Source organism: Pyrgilauda ruficollis, unplaced genomic scaffold, assembly GCF_017590135.1.
Source record: "Pyrgilauda ruficollis isolate IOZ18807 unplaced genomic scaffold, ASM1759013v1 scaffold72, whole genome shotgun sequence".
Taxonomy (NCBI): domain Eukaryota; kingdom Metazoa; phylum Chordata; class Aves; order Passeriformes; family Passeridae; genus Pyrgilauda; species Pyrgilauda ruficollis.
This window is the reverse complement of record NW_024529044.1, coordinates 2,616,019-2,630,767: the sequence shown is the minus strand read 5'-3', so window position 1 is coordinate 2,630,767 and position 14,749 is coordinate 2,616,019. Positions and strand designations below refer to the sequence as shown.

The window sequence follows — 14,749 nt, the reverse complement described above, 5'->3', positions numbered from 1 at the left end:
CTGTGAAACACTTTTTCCTGATTTCCAGCCTGTATTTCCCTTGGTGCAGCTGGAGGCTGTGTGCTCTGGTTGTGTCAGTGCTGCTGGAGAAAGAGCCCAGCCCCAGCTGAGCACAGGCACCTTTCAGGAGCTGTGCAGGGTGATGAGGGCACCCTGAGTCTCCTTTTCTCCAGGTGAGCACCCCCAGCTCCCTCAGTGGCTCCCCACAGGGTTTGTGTTCCCAGCCCCTCTCCAGCCTCGTTGTCTCCTCTGGCCGCACTCGAGCATCCCAAAGTCCTTCCCAAACTGAGGGGCTAGAATTTGACTCGACGTGTGCCCTCACCAGTGTCCCCAGTCAACTTATTCCTGTTGATTTGAGAAATCCTGCGATCTTGACCTGGCCCTGTGGTTGAAGAGAAGCCATAAAATCTTGAGAGCAGAGGGCAGTGCAGACCCAGCCCTCCCTGTCCTGCAGGACAGACCCCAGCAGGTGTGTGCCAGGAGCAGAGTGACACATCCTACACCAGCAGGAAAATGACAGCATCGACCACAGAAGCAGAACAGCAGGTTAGAGGGAGGACAGAAGGTCATTAGCTGGCAACTGTTACCTCACTGACCCTCAGCCTGCCTGGTCCTTGAAAACTTCCTGCATAATAACTCCAGGGGAGACCAATTCCAGTCGAAAGCCTTTGCTTATCTTATTATCTTGTGTCCCAATTATTATAATGTCTTTTCCTACTGTCCTGACAGCTCCAGTTGATCTTGCTATTAATGAACAATGCTGTTGCAAAGATTGCTTTCATCATCAGATTTCTTTTATTTTTCTCTATTTTTTCTTCCTTCTTTTTCATTTTTACCTTCACTTTCAAGGCCTTTTCTAGCTTATTCTCTTCCTCTGTCCTGTTTCTTGCAGAAATTCCTCTGATCAACCAGAAATGCCAGTCCCCATGATTTAATTGCTGCCTTTTCAAACATTCACTCTGGAACCCTGCTTTGCTGCCCTTCACATTTTAGCTGGGCAGTGCCACTTCTGCAAAGGCAGTTTGTTCACATCCTCCTGCATGTTCTCCCTCCAGGCTGTGTCAGCACAGCCCCAGGTAACAGTGAGACTGCTGGGACACTGATCTGGCTCCCATCACGCTGGCTGATTTCCCCTCAGAGTGTTCCTGCACTGCTTCCTCTGCTTGCAGCTGCCATTTCTTTCCTTAGGATATGACATTATCTGGGGCAGAGACCACCACTCTGCTCTGTGTTTATGAGGTCTCTGATGAAACCAAATTCTGCTTCCTTCTTTGGTTTGCAGGAGCTGTGATATTAAATAGCTCACATGTGAAAGGAGTGGGCTGGATTTGATGGAAGATCACCTGATGTATATAATTGCACACAATCACAATCACAGCAAGAACTGGGTTGGTTTTGCTCATGCTGTACCAAGGTGAGTCCATATGATAACAGCTGCATTTTCATGGAATAAAAAAATCATAGAATCACAGGATGGTTTGGGTTGGAAGGGACCTTAAGGATCATCTCATCCACCCTCCAGCCATGGCCAGGGACACTTCCACTGTCCCAGGCTGCTCCCAGCCCTGTCCAGCCTGGCCTTGGGCACTGCCAGGGATCCAGGGGAGGCTCAGCTGCTCTGGGCACCTGTGCCAGGGCCTGCCTACCCTCACAGCCAGGAATTCCTTCCCAGTATTCCATCTTACCCTGCCCCCTGGCAGTGGGAAGCCATTCCCTGTGTCCTGTCCCCCAATCCCTGGTCCCCAGTCCCTCTGCAGCTCTCCTGGAGCCCCTTTAGGCTCTGGAAGGGGCTCTGAGCTCTCCCTGGATCCTTTTCTTCCCCAGGTGAGCACCCCCAGCTCTCCCAGCCTGGCTCAGAGCAGAGGGGCTCCAGCCTCATGGTTAACTCAGTGTCCTTCTCCAATTTCAGCAACATGCACAGTTATTTGTAACACACTTTCAGATGTTTCTCATTGCAGAGAAATAAGTTTTCAAGAAGAATCACAACATTGGCAGTTACTATACACTTATACACATAAATATTCATTCTCCCGTCCCTCAGTTTTAAGAGATTTTCAGGAAATCGATGGGAAATGAACGTGCAGGTAATTTTAACTCTTTTTTCCCTGTTTTTTAATACAGAAAACGTTGGAATTCCCTGTCCAAGGCAGCGCGCGTTGCGCCCCCTGCTGCGCGCGGGGGGAACTGCGTGTGAGCGGCTCCGAAATGACCCAAATTGTTTTAAACGCAGAAAGGGGCAAAATCCAAATATCGGGCAGATCTACCGAAGGATTTAAACCAGAGGAAATAAAGTTCATTGAAGCAGTGTCTTGAAGGGAAAAGCTCCTTGTGAAAGAGAGGAGGAAAAAGCAGGCTGTGACAAACGGAAAAATTATCAGATGTAAATACAGAAAATTAAGTCAATTTTTTTCTGTTGGTTTAGCAGTGGTACTTTGCCCTTTGGCACTGTGTATTTGGTAAATACTCTGAGCAGGACATTCACAGCATTTTCTTTCTGACAAGAATAGCATGTTCTCAATTGTTTAATGTTGTGGCGAAAATTCATGTTTCAAACACAAACAGAGAAATTTCATAAAACAAAAATAAACAAACTATTGGAGATCCCAACAGTAAGAGCTTGACATAACCCAACTTCTCTCAGAGCTTCAAATGTCCCTCACTCCCCCTCACAGGCTATGAGTCAGCAGGGGAGGAGGATACTTAGATTAGAAACACCAAACTGTGGAACAATCATTACACAAATGTTATTTTGGTTGCTCTTCAGATGCTCCTGCAGTTAAAATCTGCTAAATTAGGAGAACTGCAGTGATCAGAACCTCAGCTGATACCTGTCGAGTTCTGACTTGATGCCCCAAACTTGCAGCAGCCCAACAAGGCTTCATGCCACCCAAAAACCTGATTTATGACCCCCTTGTCACAAATAAGAAGAGGAATCATCATTTCAGCCTTCCTGCAGAGCTGGCACTGAGCGCTGTCTATGCTGCTTTTGGTTAGCTGGTAATTGGAAGACAACAGGAATCAGATCAAACGGGGCGCTGAAGTCCCAAGTTTCAGGCCAGATCATCGTCTGTGTAAACTGGCATGAGGCTGGTACCTCACTGGGGGCACATTCCAATGCCAATGTCACTCCAAAACGGCTCATTTTGCCTTGGAATGATTTTGCTGTAACTATCAGGAGTCTTTGGTACACAGAAATGTCCATGCTCCAGTGCCAAACACGAGCCTCGGAGTGACAGTTCTATTATTCAACCCAATTTTGCATTCCAAATATCCTCATCCTCTACAGATGCTGAGAATACTGTTTTCCCCACCACCATGGGTCCCAGCAGGAGATGCTCTGCAGAAGCAGCCGGAGAGGAGCCTGTGTGGAGCAGAAATTGCCATCTGAATCCCTGCATTATGCCCCCAACGCAACATGTGATGCTTGTTTCAGCCTTTATTAGCAGCCACACAAGGAAGCTTTTATCTGCTGTTTACTGGGATGGGAATAAACACAAAGAGTTAATATGTAACCATCCTTTTGTGGGTTTTTAAGGGCAGAGCCCTGGCCCGGGGGCACTCGGGACGTCGGGGACTGGCAGGATGCATCCCCTGGCACTGCTCGGCTGCCTCGTGGCTCTGAGCCACTGCGCTCTGGCGTCCAAAGGTGAGTGCCTTCCACCTCCTAGGGACAGCCCCATCCTCAGGTGGGAATGGGGGAAACTGGAGGAAACAACGGGATTTTAAAGCCTCTAGATAATCCTGGTCAAGTGTTTTGAACAGGGCTTTTCTCTGAGTCTTTCTTCACTTTTCGCTTTCCATTCTTCCCTCTGTCTCTTCCTGTGGTGAGGTGAGTGGCTGTGTACAAAAGCATAAAGCGAAGGAAAGCAGAAGAAATGCTGACAGATGTTGTGGGAGCCAGCTGCCTGGGTGCCAGGGGGGAACTGTGTGTGCCAGGAATTAACCTGCTCCATCCCTGCTCACCCCTCCATGCCTGCACAGCTCCTGCCTCGCTTTTCTCCTCCTTTCCCCCACGCCAAGAGCTCGGGGCACTGTCTCATGTCTCCTCTCCCTGTGTTTGCCATTTATTTCTCCATCCTGAGCTCCCTGTCCCTCTGTGCCCTCCCCTCGATGGCAGCAGGAGCCTCTCTCCATGTCCTCAGCAGGAGCTCAGGCTGCACCCTCCGTTCCTCCCTCGCTGTTCCCTCCTGTTCTCACCCTCTGGCTGATGAGCTGTTCCTGCTGTCACCGTGTTAAAGCTGTTTGGGAAGCAGAGATGGCTCATGAAACAGAGGGTCTACCCCAGTGAACAGAAAAGTTGGGGGAAAAAAGGAGTTTAATTACAAGAAAAAATACCTGATTTCAGGCTGACCCCCACCAAACAGATTTGGATTAAAAATGTAAGGCATTTGTTTGCTTCTAAGTCCTTCTCACCCTGTTTCATCCAAGGCAATTCATTGTAATTGAATTCACAGAATTCCCAGAATGACCAGGCTGGAAGAGACCTTCAAGACCATGGAGTCCAACCCAGCCCCAACCCCTCAGCTGAAGCCTGGCCCCCAGTGCCACATCCAGGCTTTGTTAAACACACCAGGGATGGGGACTGCACCACCTCCCCGGGCAGCCATTCCAGAGCTTTATCCCCCTTTCTGTGAAACACTTTTTCCTGATTTCCAGCCTGTATTAACCTTGGTGCAGTTTGACTCAATTTGTCAAGCTGCACCACCTTCATAAATCTATTTTGGAGGAAAAGTAAATTTTAGTTTAAAAAGTGACACCAAATCTAACTGGGACCATTTGTAGAGCTGCTGAGGAGAAGAACACCACATTTTTTTCTGGCTAATACTTTTATGATAGCCATCAGCTGCCTCAGGAAGACAAAAGCTCAGGGCAGGGAGATACTATAACTCATACCAACAGAGAATCCTCTGCTTCAAGCTGAGAAATCAAACAACTCTTGTAAATTCCTTTCCTCCAGTCTGTCCCAGGCCACCAGAAGTGTTGTTTGCCACACTCAATGTAGACAAAAAGGTGTATGAAGTGGGTGAGGAAGTGGAGTACACCTGCCGGCCCGGGTTCATGCCCAACAGTGGGCAGAGGAAGTACACCTGCCTCCCGACGGGCAAGTGGGCCTTCAACACCCTGCTCTGCCTCCGTGAGTACCCCTGCCCTGCTCCTGTGTGCGTGGGTCTGAACGGGTGTTTCACAACCCCCGGCAGGAACCGGATGGATTTCAGCAGGTCTCTACCCAGTGGCTCTTCCCTCACTTGTTGGAGGATAACAGCGTGTGGAAGAGGGGTGGTGATGGAAAGGATCTTCCCATCTGTGCCCCAGACCTGCCCTTCAGCCCCTGCTCCTGGATGGGGATGGAGATTGGAGCAGGACAGGGGGAACCTTCACCCACCCCAGGCCAGCAGTGCTCATTCTCTAACAAGTGCTGCTTCATAACCCCTGCATTTATTGCATCCCTCTGAGCATTTCCATCATTTCATTGCAGACAACTTACATTCCCAGGCAATCGAGTGTTAAAAACATTTAACCCCAAAAACTTGTATTTTGATGGAAATGTAGAACAGCCAGATATGTGGAATGTAGTACATGGGAGTGGAGAAATGTGAAAGACACCAGGATGAACCTTTATGATCTACTTGTTCCAACTACAATGAAATTAATATGTCATGCCTCATGAAATAATATGACCCTTTTTTAATATTTAATAAACAGCAAAGAGATGTCCCCCTCCTCCACCTCTGCAGAATGGGAAAATGGATTTTGAGGAGTTTCAGTACCAGAGTACTGTCACTTTTTCATGTAATCCAGGGTAAGTGTTCCCTTCCTCATGCTGCTAAATAAACAACCTAAATCACATTGCAGTATCACCCACTGCCATACTGCAAGACAGAGAACATTGAAAGGTGCATACAAAAACTCATCTATATTTCAGAAATCATTAAAAAAGCCTTTCTGGTGATCCACCTCTGTTCAGTCTTGGCTATAACATTATGGGGCTTTGCTACTCCAAAGAAAAGTCTTACAAATACAGAAACCATCAAAATAGCAGAGATTTTATGCAAAAAAATTATTTTGGACTGCTTTCCCCTGCTTTTCAAATCCTCTTATTACATCATGAGATGAAATCCTACAGCAGAGAGTAAATAATCTCCATCAAAGTTATGCTGTTGGGCTCTGAGGACTGGAAATTGTGTTTCTATGCCTTTCCAAGCTCAGTAAATGAAAACATGAGGTTAATCCTAACTTACCTGCAGTAAATGCACTTTTTCTCAGGGCTACTCATTAGCTTTGGGAAAAAGGATGCATTTAAAAAACTAGTTATGGAAAATGTTGGGAAGCATTTGATAGCAGCATGTATTTAATTGTACTTGGGTAATGACTGACAAAACAGGGCTTACCTGGAAGGTCACAGGTGAGACACAGCCTAGAGCTCATGAAAAGTGTCAACAGCCTCAACAACCTCCTTCTGTAAAAGAGGAGCAAGATAAGGAATAAATAAATTCAACTATGACACCAAGTGGCAATGGGACTTGATTTGATTTTGTTAATTCTAATTTACTGGTTTTCAGCTGTGTGATATTGAAATGCCTGACACATGATGAATATTTATTTAAAACTCAGAGTAGATGTTAATAGTGTGAATACAGAGGATGGGAGAGAAGTGTGTTATGTGCATATGGAAATTGAAATGTCTGGGATTAAAATACAGCAATGCACCTCAGTGACTTTAGTTCTTAAGAGCACTGAGTTCTTTCCAATATTTGGTCCTAACTGCCATAATTAACTGGGAACTCCTCCCAAGAAACCATAACATCTGCATTAGCAACCACAGATCAATATTTGCTATTTACATACATCCATAGTATTAATCAGTTGTAGAAATTAACATGTAAAACAGAATATAAAGTTGAAACAACAAAACATCTTGTGGTATCAAGCCTTCTGCCTGGGTCTTTGCAATATTTGGATATTAACAGTTTTTCAGATCTGATTCTAAACTTCCTTTGAGGTCAGGAACTGTTAAATTAGAGAAGGATTTCAGAGCTAGATTCTTAATTCTGTTTATGAGAAATGACAGATCTTTGATTGATCTCCCTGCTTTGATAACCAGGTCTGTTTGTTTCCAGCTACAACCTCGTCGGGTCAAGAACGAGCCAGTGCATGGCAGATGGAAAGTGGACTGGAACTTTTCCCCAGTGTCAACGTATGTGTTTCAATAAATAAATATCCTTATTCTTATTCCAGAAATATTCCTTTCTGTTGCTCCCAGTTATATATCCTCTTACTCAGAAGTCTCCTCTAGTGCTGTGCAAAAGCTGGTTAGGAAAAATCAAGCAGAATGCTGCATATTTGGTTTTCTATGTATGGGTTTTAGAGAAATACAGTTGAAAGGTCTGAACAAAAGGTCGGGATCAGGGATGCTATTTACAGCTGGAGGTAAGATGCTTATCCACTCAATTCCTCCTCCCTGTGTATAAAAAGAGGATATTGTCATGCCTTTGTACTTATGCAGGGTTTTGCTATAACCTATCCTGCAAAAACACTTGACTGAAAAGCAGTAATATTATCTGAAAAATCCAGATAAACTCATGAATTCCATACTCTGAGGCCCCTCTGACACTTTTAATTGAAATTATATTTTGCCAGCTATGATTCCACGTGGGTTCATTTAGTCATAAGAACGTTGCTCCTCTGATTCCACAATTATTTGATCTTTAAGATTTAATTTTCTCAATGCTGTGCTTTTGTAGCGGTGACTTGTGCTCCTCCCTCGCTCCCGGAATTTGGGGTCCTCTCTTTCCGTCGCCTAAATCCTGGAAATGTCTCTCATTTCCTGGACACAATCCAGTTTGAATGTGTCCCTCCTCTCGCCCTGATTGGGAATGAGACAGCCACCTGCACGGCCAATGGCACCTGGAGCAGCATTCCAGTGTGCAAGGGTGAGTAACTCACTTTTATCCACACCAAAAAATATTCCTGAGAATTGCATATACAAAACTAAATGAACAACAATATTTTGATTTTTTTTTTTACAACTGTAATTGCAAACATACAGCACAACTCCTCTGCAGCTGAATTCTGCAATCATTCAGGCTCATGAATCAAGGAGATTGCTAACCCATGGCACATAACATGGGATTGACAAAACATTTGCTGCAGGTGTAAAGGTTATATAAATAAACCCTGCTAAACACGGTGCACAGTGGGGAACCTGAGCCTGGCCTCCAGTGTGCAGCCAACATTTGAAGTGCTCAGATTCATCTAAGAAACAGCCAACCTTGCCCTCAGTCCTAAAAACTTCCCTGCTTTTAGTTAAATTACACCACATTTAAGTCATGTTATAACCACAGATTGCAATGGATGTGTACTTAAAACAAGTAATGTTTATTTATTTGTTGTGGTTTTTAAGCTGTCTTTCCCCTGGCTGTGTTTCCTGTGAAAGAGGCTGCAATGAACCCCCCGTGAAAGTTTTTGTACGTTTTTCAGGATTACAGTTGTCTTTTTGACCTGTGACACTGCTAAAGCTTTGGGTTTGGTTTTGTCCCCCAGCTGTCACCTGCCCCACCCCAATAGGAATAGAGAACGGGTTCGTAGAGTTTGCTGTGCGCAGAACCTACCACTACAACGAGAGCGTCAGCTTTGGCTGCCAGCCCGGCTTCGTCATGGAGGGATCCAAACATTCCCGCTGTGAGAGCACTGGAAACTGGTCCACAAAGCCAGCCTGCAGAGGTGAGCACCCCCCATCCCCAGAAAGCAGGGATCAAACTGAACTTTCCCACCTGAGCACTGCTCTGACTGCTGAGCTGTCACTCCTGTGTGCAAGAGCTGTGCTCAAAAGGAAGCCAAAAGAGGAATTGCAAGGCCCTGATAATCTAAGGCCTCTCCCAACCCTGAATGTTGTATGACATTGATGTATTTGGATAGACTTCAATAATCAGCCATGTAACTTTATTCTGCCTGAGTATTTCCTCTCCTCTTCCTATTTCATGTCATTAGAAATTACACTGAGGCTGGATTTTCACTGGAAACTTTTGACCCTGTGCTTCAGGGTCTGAATTTCTTCAGCATTTTAATACCAGCAGAAGTTCTGTCCATATGTAAGACACATTTTTCATTCCCGAATGTCTCATACACAGAATTCTGCTGATTTTTTCCAGCACCATGTAAAATACCAGTTAAGAAAGCTGTAGTATTGTACAACGGTGAGAAGAAGAGAGTTCAGAACGACCTGAAGGATGGCATTCTGCATGGGGAAACTGTATCCTTCTTCTGCAAGAACAAGGAAAAATCCTGTGCCTACACTGTAGATGTGGCATGTGTGGATGGCAACTTCACCCTCCCTGCCTGTTTTAAAGGTACGAGCGAGGCTGCTCACAAACCAGCTCCTGGTGGGGGAATTACAACTGCTTGAGTGTGGGGGACAATGTCATAATTCATCTTCAAGCCCTACTTGAGTGGCTATTTGAATTACTGGGTATTTGAGTTATTGTGTATTCTGGAAGAAAATGGCCTGAGGACAGAATGCCCAGCAAGAATTTTCCTTTGGTTGTGTCAGAGCCCTGCTTTAATTCCTGTCCTGTTCTAGAAGATGCTACCTAAAGATGTTACTAGCCCAAAGAAAAGGCCATACGTAAAGTATTCTGGGATTTCTCAAATCCTTGGATCAGCACCTTCTTTAGTGACAAAAAGCCTGAACACTGCTGCAGGTTTCAGAACCTGACATATCCCTCCCATTCTGGTGAATTATTCACACCTTATGCTGATCAGGAAAACACTTTGGACCAAGAGTGTTGAAAAGCAGCTGAGAGCTGTGGGGAGGAATTCATGCTGGAGGAACAGTTTCACAGGCACTCAGGCTTTTAGAATAAATAAATAGGCATTACCAACTTTGCTAGCAAGAGGAAATGTTTCACACTTGTTTTGTCAATATTCCTTGCATAGGATTTTCCTTCTAAGTTTTAGTTTCATTTCTAAGCAAAGGAAAAGCACAGCCTATCCATGATGAAAAGATCTCTCCTCACATTTGGCTTCTGATGCACGTAGCTCAGCTTTATTAAATAGAAAATAAAAGTGTATTTCTTCCAACAGTTTCATTATGATGCAAAGATTGACTGCTCACCTCGCTGTTGTTTTCAGCTATCACATGTTTCAAGAATTTAACCCAAGTTCTTCGCTTGTCTCCAACAGAACGTGGCTTTTTCTCAACTCTGGTGAAGAAAGACCCCTCAGAGATGAAAGCATGTGAAGATGAAGCCTGAAGCAGAGACATAACCCAGTACTAAATTTCTGCCTTACTGAGACAGAACGTTCCATATACAAGAGGAAAACATAGGTCCTGTGGGTGTAACTTGGGTCTTGTAAATGTAACTCAGGTCCCGTAAGTGTAAATTTCCAGGTGAACTCTGGAATCTGTGAATGCGTTCTTCCCTCCCACCATCCCCTCCAGTCTCTTCCACAAGCTACAACACATCATTTCAGCCATTAACTTCCATTCTCTTGTCTCTGCCTTCTTCCAATTCCCTGCACTAGCGCTTCTCTCTCCACATTTCCAACATTTATGCAACTGTAAATGTCCTCCTCAAGAGCAGTTGCTTTACAATAAAGTGATTTTCAGCCACTAGTGTATTCTTATTTAATATTACCTAATCATCAACCAGATCCTTTAGCTCTAGATTGATTTATAGCAGGAGGCCTTAATCATTAGTAATTACTGGGTTCTGATTCCATTATCACTCCCCTGTGACAGGGAGGGAACCTTTAATTACAGATAGGCAGAGGGTCATGAGCCTGGGATGTTCCAGAATTTACGTAAATAGAGATTTCCAAATGAGTTTAGAAGCCAAGAATCCAACCATTATTTAAACATCAGCAACATAAGATAAAGGGATTTTTAAATATTAAAAAAAAAAAGCTTCAGTTAGTAAGACTACTTACATTTTAGAGATTTTAACTTCATCTGAAATTGTTTTAAACCACTGTTAATTTTTACCTCTGTTTCAATATTACACAATATAATTGCTTCAGTTTTGATTTTTTTTGCTGTTTTTTTTTTTTTTAAGAGAACTGTACACCATTGAGCAACAGTTCTGATCTCTGATCATTAAGTAGCTCTGAAGTAAACTGTACTTTTAATTTGATTTATGATACAGGCAGCTTACTGGTATGATCCAGTCTGGCAAGTTTTGTGCTTATGTCTGTATTTTCATTCAGAAAAAGTAATTATAATTTCAACATACTAGAAAGTGATAGAGAAATATTTGTGGTACACTTACAATAAATTGTCATGAGTCATTCAGGGTTCCCTCTGCAATTTAAAAGCCTTTTCTTTGATAAAAAGCATGAGCTCCACAGTAAGTAATAATCCACTGCAGAACTTTTAAAAGGACCATTTAACATTAAGATCAAGCTACTTGTGACATGGTAGAGAGCTGCCATCAAAGAACTCTAAACATATTCTAATTATCTTTTTTCTTTTTTTTTTTTTTGTTAGACTGCATATGAATATTTTAATAGTATGACTGATATAATTCGTCCTTATGCTTCCTATTTTTAAGGAGAGATTGAGGCAGCTATTATTAAGTATTTAGTACTTTGTACTCAGCAACAATTTAATTTTCTATGCAGACACAGACAAATTCATGCTGGCAACTGAAGTGGGTATTTTGTTGGTGCAGTGTGTGCCATATTTTGGTTGAACACATTAAGGTGGGATCCTCAAATAAAGTTTGCAGGCCAAGATACTCATAAATCCTTCTAACACGTGCATAGCTCAGCTGGCAGGAGCCAATTAATTTGGAAATCCAGTCTAAATGTGGTGTGGATCCATCTCTGAGATCAGGATGTTCAGGACAGTTGCTGAGATACCAAACACTGTTTAATATTAACTCGTGTGTCACAGCAAAACCTGTGAAGTTGGCGTAAGCAAACTTAGCATTCACTGCCATCCAAATGCAGCTTGCCCCTGAAATGATTTGTGTTTTGCACAAAAAACAGCTGCCCCGGGAAAACTGAGGTTTTTCTAAGGAAATTTTCCCGGTTCTACTTACCCATGCAGCAGAATAATGACTGAACAAATCAGTCCTGCCTCCTCACTGGATGTGAAGCACTGGAATACTTGAAAGGATCACCCTTAGGAGCCAATGTTCACATGCTGAATTTATTATCTACTCTCCTGAAGCAAGAAGAGGGAGAAAAAAAAATCTGTGACCTGTTAACTCTTTGAAGTAGTGAGGTGTTTGTGAATCACAACTTTCCAGACATGAAAGATTTGCTCAGAAGGGCTGAAAAATAATGTCTTGCAACTCGAAGTGTTCCAGAAGCTGGTATGAGGCAGTGAGACCTGCCTTCTTTTTTTTTTTTTTTCTGTACTTTTGAGATGTTTGAAAAATGCCTTAAGCTGTGTTCATGTTACTTGTGGCAACCTGCCGAGACAGTTAAAGAGATAAGAGAACACGGTAAAATGTGGGGAGAAAAAAAAAGTATTGAATATGTTTTGCTTAAATGACCATATTTTTACAAATCAAATTGGGAATTTGTTCTGTATTCTGGTCGGGATATCTTTGTGTTCTGAATCAGTGTGTCTACAGGGATTTCCTCAGGAGGGCCAGGGCACATCAGTGCTTCTCATGTCCAGGCTGCAGCTTTGGATGGAGACAAGACCTAGTCACTTCCTCAATTTTTGTTTTTCTTTCTGTGTTTTGGACAGAAGTTATGCAATTGTCGAATCACTTCAGGTAGGCTCCAACCTCTCTGGCCACCCTGAAAGTGGGTCTGCCTTGGGAAGCAAACCCAGAAACTGGATCTATTCCCTCAGGAAATTTCCCCTGGAGTAGTGGTTCCAGTCATAGATTTTGCTTGGCCTCGTGCTCTTTTTGTTCATGTTCCAGCCAATTCAGTTTTTCAAAGTACTTTGTGATGAGTATGACAGAGATATACTCAAATCTGAAGGCACATGCAGAAACACAGCAGCCTTACTATGCTGCAAAAATCTACCATGGATTTAACACAGATGAAAAGTGTCCCATATTCCAATATATATCAAATGACAACTATTTTAAATTTGGAATTTCAAGATAATAAATCATCCTTGTAATGTACTCTTGAGATTCTACTGTGGTTGAAATACTCCATCACTGATTTCTGCACTGCTTCTGTGCAAATGTGGGTTTAAGGCACCAGAGCAGGCCCCGGTGTAGCTGTCAGATCTATCACCCAATGAGCCCTAACAAGGAATCATTCCTGCTGAAGATTAGCTCAGAAATCAAAGAAAACAGCCAATTTCCTACTGAACATGTAAGGGTTTCTTGTTTGATCTGTATGTGCATCTGAATCAAACTCAGAAGTGTTGAAGAGTTTGTTTGTTGGAGATAAAAGCGCTTTAGATGCTACACACAGAGCAAAGCCCAAGACAGATTTTGGGGAAAGAGAAATGTATGAATCAAAGAGGTCAGAGGGTTTATTTGGGATCATACATACACACAGTCACTTCATTCACTCAGGAGGAGACTGAACAGCTGAAAGATTTCTCAAATTCTTTTGGATTAATTGATGGTTTTCTTGAAATGGCTACAAAACAACAAACACAACCCACAGTTTTTATGCAGAAGCGTCAGGCATGTGCTTTGAAATGATTCTATTCCACAACACCCCCTTATGCTCTGTCCTTGGGATAGGACAACCCAGAAACCATCAGCAGTATAGAGCATATTTAATGTATTAAAGTGAGCTCAAAATCACTCTATTACCTACAGGAATATACTTGAACAGATTTTACTCAGAAACTGTGAATAAAATTGGCTCTGCAATTTTATTGAACCTTCTCCTGAAATTTCATTCTCATTTTATCCACTCATATTTCTGGCACCCACCCCCCACTGCTCAGGCTCAAAAGCAACTTCTGATTTATTGACCTTTAACTTCAGGGCGGCAAATATTTCTCACTAAGCTCTGAATAGAAACATTTTTTCCCCCAAATGTTGATCATAATGAAGATACGAAAATAGATACAGCCAATATCCAGCTAGCAGGAATAAAATACCACATCACAAAGAACCTGGGCGTGTCCCCCACTGCTGCTGTACCCTCACTTGTCTAGTCCCAGCTCTCCTGTACTCACCAAGTCCATCCCCTTCATACTAAGGATCTAGACCAATCCCATTAAATTCATAGCACAGAATTGTAGAATTGATCTCCAGCAGCTCCAGCTCCTCCTGTGCTGGCCCAGGGCTGGGGCAGCTCTGCAGGTGGGGCAGAGGCAGAACCCCTCCCCTGCTGCCCAGCCCGGGGATCAGAGCCCAGGGCACACGGCCGGGGCACCCTGAGCTCCTCACCCATCAGTACCCGAGTCCTTCCCCAGGAGGGCTCTCCATCCACTCCCCGCCCAGCCCGGGTTTGTGCTGGGATCAGCCAAAAGCACGTGCAGGACTTTGCACTCGGTATTTTTTTCATGGAAGGAGTGATAAAAGTTCTGGAGTGGTCTGCCCGGGGAGGTGGTGCAGTCCCCATCCCTGGTGTGTTTAACAAAGCCTGGATGTGGCACTGGGGGCCAGGGTTGTTGAGGTGTCAGGGAACGGGTTGGACTCGATGATCTTGAAGGTCCCTTCCAACCTTGTGTGATTCTGTGATTCTGCGATCTGTCCTGCTTTAGGGCAAATTTGGGAGAAAATCTCCAAAGGGGCCCCTCCAGAAAGCAAACCAACAAGGCCCCTTCCCCCCACCGGTTCGGGAAGGATTCCTCAGAGGGAAGTGGAAAGAACCT

The 14,749-nt window shown here is 43.9% G+C and overlaps 1 protein-coding gene across 1 annotated transcript; it reads left to right on the top strand.

Moving 5' to 3' along the window:
- Window positions 1–3,558: 3,558 nt before the first annotated feature.
- APOH (apolipoprotein H) lies at window positions 3,559–10,609 on the top strand. Its single transcript, XM_041485750.1, has 8 exons — window positions 3,559–3,646; window positions 4,958–5,134; window positions 5,704–5,800; window positions 7,119–7,195; window positions 7,743–7,931; window positions 8,542–8,721; window positions 9,150–9,347; window positions 10,180–10,609. Exons 1-8 carry the CDS (start codon window positions 3,583–3,585, stop codon window positions 10,248–10,250), a joined length of 1,053 nt encoding a protein of 350 aa, XP_041341684.1. The 5' UTR covers window positions 3,559–3,582; the 3' UTR covers window positions 10,251–10,609.
- The last annotated feature ends 4,140 nt before the right edge of the window (window positions 10,610–14,749 follow it).